General features: G+C 57.5%; 1 protein-coding gene across 5 annotated transcripts in view; it reads left to right on the forward strand.

The window, feature by feature from the left end:
* Positions 1-4,871, forward strand: part of MICALL1 (MICAL like 1) — a 31,785-nt gene that overhangs the window by 6,925 nt on the left and 19,989 nt on the right. For all 5 annotated transcript variants that reach the window (XM_077762096.1, XM_077762100.1, XM_077762097.1 and 2 more), the window contains one exon: positions 4,431-4,479. In XM_077762096.1, coding sequence (XP_077618222.1) covers positions 4,431-4,479 — 49 coding nt within the window. The remainder of the gene's footprint in view (positions 1-4,430; positions 4,480-4,871) is intronic.

Raw genomic sequence — 4,871 nt, forward strand, 5'->3', positions numbered from 1 at the left:
GTGGGGCGGCGCGGGCCGGAGCTGGGGACCCCCGCCCCCCTCAGTGACGCGGAGCCCGGGCGGTGGCAGACGCCGCCCCCCGGAGACCGAGACGCCGACCCTGCCGACGGCCCTGAACGACTCTGGAGGCATTGAGCGCCCGTCACCCGGGAGGGGAGGGGGCTCCCGTCCCCCACGAAGCCCCGACCCGCCCAATGGGACACCGAACCTGTCCCCTATACTAGTCCCTAGCCTAGGGGCACCGGCCCCGCCCATAGGGCACTGATTTCCGCCAAAGGGACACTGAGCCCCCGGAGGCCTTAACTCTGAAGGGGCACCGAGCTCTCCTTGGGAACCCTGGGCCTTTCCCGCACGAAAGTGCTTTCAAACAGGCGCACTGAACACCTCCCTCCCTCTCGGAGGCATTGAGGCCCGTCCCCTCTCTGAGGGGTTCCCCTTGCTCACTTCTCTGATTCCCCTGGGCCATCTTTTCTCCAGCGCGCTAGCATAGTGCCTGGCACAGAGGAGAGCCCAGGTTAATAGTGGTTGGATGGGTGGATATACACACATACCTCNTCTGTGGAGAGGGAGGCTGAGTGAAGGCCCATAAGGTCTGACTGACAGCCCCCACTGGGCTGCTCCAGGGTGGGAAAGGGCCCCTTCTTGCCCCCCAGCTGCCCAGTGAGGTTCTCATGGACAAGTGTATTCCGACCCCCAGAACAGTTGACTTGGGGCTTTTATCTCAGCTGTCCCTGCCTTGGCCCCCGGAACCTCTTCCATTCATTCATTCACTCACCCATTCATTCATTCATAAAACACCACTGAAAATTAAGCTGGGACCCACCATTTCTTGGGCTTCCTGCCTCATCTGCGACTTGAGACGGAGTCCCTGTCCTTGCCTCTCTTGCCAACAGCTCCCCCAACAGGGCTCCTGGAGCCTTGGCGTGCTCTGCAGTCTTTCTGTGTCTGTTCCACTGCAGACCCGTGCTCCCCCTGGAGCATCTGGGAGGACTCTGATGAGGGAGAGAAGGGAGGAGAGGATTGCCTCAAGGATTCCATGGGGCGGATGCACTTGGTTCACTCTCTACCTGGTGGTACAATGTCTGGGTGCGGCTGGGTCTGCGTTGGGCCCTGGAGTGGAGGGTTTTGGGGGATGTGGATGCCAAAGCGAAGCAGATGAGGTGGAGACATACATGGGCTTCTGCCTGCCGTGAGACATGTGACAGCTGCACTAACACAGGCTTGGGGTGGGTGAGCTCCGGAGTGGGGGTTGGGGAGAGAAGGGCACCCAGATTGGACCTGTGTGTTGGTAAAGAGGGCTCACTGACTGGGGACAGGCAGGGAGGCAGGAGGCAGGGGACAGGGCCAGTTGTGTGAAGGGACCCAGTGTCAGACTAAGTGCAGGCTGTTTGGTTTTGTTCAGCTCCCGCATGTTCTTTATTTTTAAGAAAAATTTTTTTAATGTTTTATTTATTTTTGAGAGAGAGACAGTGTGAGCAGGGAGAGTCAGAGAGAGAGGGAGATACAGAATCTGAAGACAGGCTCCAGGCTCTGAGCTAGCTATCAGCACAGAGCGCGAACCCACGAACCCTGAGATCATGACCTGAGCCGAAGTCGGACGCCTAACCGACTGAGCCACCCAGGCGCCCCAGCTCCCGCATGTTCTAAGTGTGCCACCTTGGGTAAACCACTGGACCCCCTCCAGGCATCAGTTTCCTCATCTGTAAAGTGGGGCTGATAATAGAACCTATGTCAGGAAATTGTCTGAGGGGTGAGTGAGGTAATGAACATGCAATTAACATTGGTTATTCGAAAGTCGTGTGATTAGACAGTAGGGTGTGATGAGTGTGTGTTACCTTCCTTTATTCAGCAGTATTTACAGAGTTACCACTCGTGCTGGGCCCTGCTTGGTAATGGGGATGGCAGGGGCCAGGTGAGGGCTGAGGGGAGGGTGTGCCAGCCAGAGGGGGCCACCTGAGCAGAGACCCCGGGAGGGAGCCATGCTGGGGCATGTGATACATGGTAGGGAGGCCCTGGAGATGCAGCTGGCCCGGGGTGCCAGGGCCTCTTGCTGGCTAAGGCGGGTGGATGGGTTTTAAGCAGGGGAGGGAAGCTCCCGTGCTACCAGCCCATTGCACAGGAGAGAAACTGAGGCCTAGCTGCCACGTAAGGCATGGGGAGGATCCCATGAGAGTAGGGGTAGGGTAAGGGCCGAGGGCAAAAATCATCTAAAAGGTCCAAGCTCTTGGAGCTGTGGGCCCTGCCTCTGCCAGGGGGTGGGGTTTGCCCTGCTGAAGGGGACGGTTCATTGTTCCCCACCACTGCCCACCCCCCACCTCCAATCCAGGCATCTTTAAGCTCCCTTGAGGGCAGAGGCCATGTGGGTTTCATTTTTGTGTCCTTGTCTCCCCCAGAGCCAAATAGAACTTCCCAGGGCTTTTGAAAACTCTTAGAAAATATCTGTTGTTACTAAAGTCCAGATGTTGATCAGGGACAGAGATGGGGGTGGGGGAAGAAGCTGGAGGGAATACTAGTATCTCAGGGGCTTTTCTGGTTGTCACACTGTTTCCAGAATTTATTCATTCGATGAACATTTATGGAGCGCTTATGGAGTACCAGGAAGCTCACGGGGTGTCGGGGGCACAAGGTGAACAAAATGTGACGCCAGCCTTCTAGGAAAACTGCCAGGGAGGCTGAAATAAACTGCCAGGACCATTGCTTTTGTCCCATTTGGTCTCCGAACAAGCCTTTCCTGGGGCTGGGCTGCGACCCCTCACCCGTTCACAGTGTTGCCGGACAAGAGGCTGAGGTGTAGCGATGTTAAATAGCTTATGATCACACTCTTAGGCGGTGGCAAAGCAAGAGGACTTAGGGACCCAGCCTCGGGTGGGGGGAGGGAAGTCACCTGGCCAGACGTGGCAAAAGGGCTGAGGCTCATACGTAGTCTGCTCCCCTGTCCTAGCCCACCCAGCCTTGGGGCGCCTCCCTCTGGGGTTCTCAGGCTCCTCTTTCCTGCCTCTGCCCACGGTTCATTGTACTTGACTCTGCCTGGAGAAGTCAGGGGCGGGAGGAGGAGGGCATGCTTGCCTGCTCCCTTGTATCACTGAGGTCTGTCCTTCACCCAACCCAGACTCAGCCCGTCCTCCCCACCAACCTGGAGCTCCCCCAACTTACAGGTGGGAAAACGGAGGCTGAGATGGCTGCTGACCTGCCCAAGGTCACACAGCCGGGCCTGGAAGAGCAGAGCCTGGGACTCTGAGCTTTGAGGTGGTGCTGCTGCCTGCTCTGGCCTCTGGACCCACCGTCTGGGAGAGTCGAGGCTGCACTTTTCAGCCATAGAAGGGCAAGGCTTTGGGCTGGTGCACCCAGGAGGCTGCTGTGCTGCTTCTGCTGGCTGAGGGGGAGGAAGGGGATAAATAGAGCCGCAGGCCGGCCAGCTGTCTCTTGCCAGGGTCCCCAAGGCAGGCCCTGCTGCCTCTCACCTGTCCCAGCTTACAAACCGGGAAACACTTTACCGCGCCCCCAACGGAAGGCGTCTCCAGGAGCGGCCCAGCAGGTCAGCCAGGCATTCAGTGTCAGAAGCTCTGGAGTATGTAGATTTCCAGTCCGGTTCAAACTTGTTCTTCTGTTTCTGGCCCCATTAATAAACATTCATCTTGGGGCTGGGCTGGGGATTCAGCAAGTTGGTATGACTTCTCTGGGTTTGTGATAGGCAGTGGAAAGTCCAGAAACGTGCTTTCTCAGGGCTGGGTGGTTTCCGGTCTCTGGGTCTCAGGGTCCTCATCCGTAAAATGGGATCCATACCTGCCAGTCGAGCGGCTACGTAGATAAATTCCAGGCAGGAGCTCAGCACAGGTCATCCATCTGTGGCTGTTCCTGTCATTCCAAACATTAGTCCTGGTCTTAGGGTTGTGTTTTGTTGTTGGTGTTTTTTTTTTTTTGTTTTTTTTTTTAAGTTATTTGTTTTGAGAACGGGAGAGAAAATCTCAAGCAGGTACAGCACTGTCAGTGCACAGCCCAACTTGGGGCTCGATCTCACAAGCCATGAGAACATGACCTGAGCGGAGATCAAGAGTCAGACGCTTAACACACTGAGCCACCCAGGCGCCCCTTAGTTTTGCCTTTGTCACTGACACAGGGCGAGGCTTTCTGGTGCTGTGAGAGAAGGGGTCTTAAACTTGAAAGCTTGGACTTGAGCCCCGCCCCTTCAGAGTGATTTCCAGCCGCTGCTTGGATGCCGCAGGGGGCCATGAGCTCATCCTCTGCCCCCACCTGGCAGACCTGGCTGAGGGCTGACTGATGTTTCCTCCTTGACGGTCCACAGACCCCTCCCCCAACCCTGCTGAGGCCCACACTGGGTGGGATGAGGTCACGGCCACCATTCCTTCCAGATTCCGCACCCCTGTGCCAGTCACCTCCTCAGTGCTCCTCCTCCCCTTTACCTTTTGCAGAGATTTTGATTCACTTTCCAAGGACAATGTCTTCGAGAACAACCGTTTGGTGAGTCCCTGAGCAGATGGAAGCCCTAGAAGCTATGGGCGTGCGGAGCGGGGTGGGAGGGGGCAGGGGTTTTGCAGGGCAGGGGCTGAGGCAAGGGGATCCCCAGACCAGCTCCCTGAGAAGCTGCTTTGCGCTGGGGCCCTGCCTGCCCCTCTCCCCACCCCGCTTCTTCCTTCTGGCCGCCCTGTGTCTGGAGCACCAGCCCCGCCCTCCTCCAGGCCATCATGTGGGGGCCAGAGCTGAGGGGAGCCTGTAGTCTCGGACCCTTCATCCCACTGGGGGGAAGTGGGTCTCAGCTTTGGGGCACCCACTAACCCTGCCTCCTCTTCCTCTTCCTGTTGTGGCTGCTTTCACACCCACTCCTGCACCTTCCACCACTCCCCCCACCGCCT

This window comes from Crocuta crocuta, unplaced genomic scaffold (assembly GCF_008692635.1).
Source record: "Crocuta crocuta isolate KB4526 unplaced genomic scaffold, BGI_CrCroc_1.0 scaffold193, whole genome shotgun sequence".
Classification (NCBI taxonomy): Eukaryota; Metazoa; Chordata; class Mammalia; order Carnivora; family Hyaenidae; genus Crocuta; species Crocuta crocuta.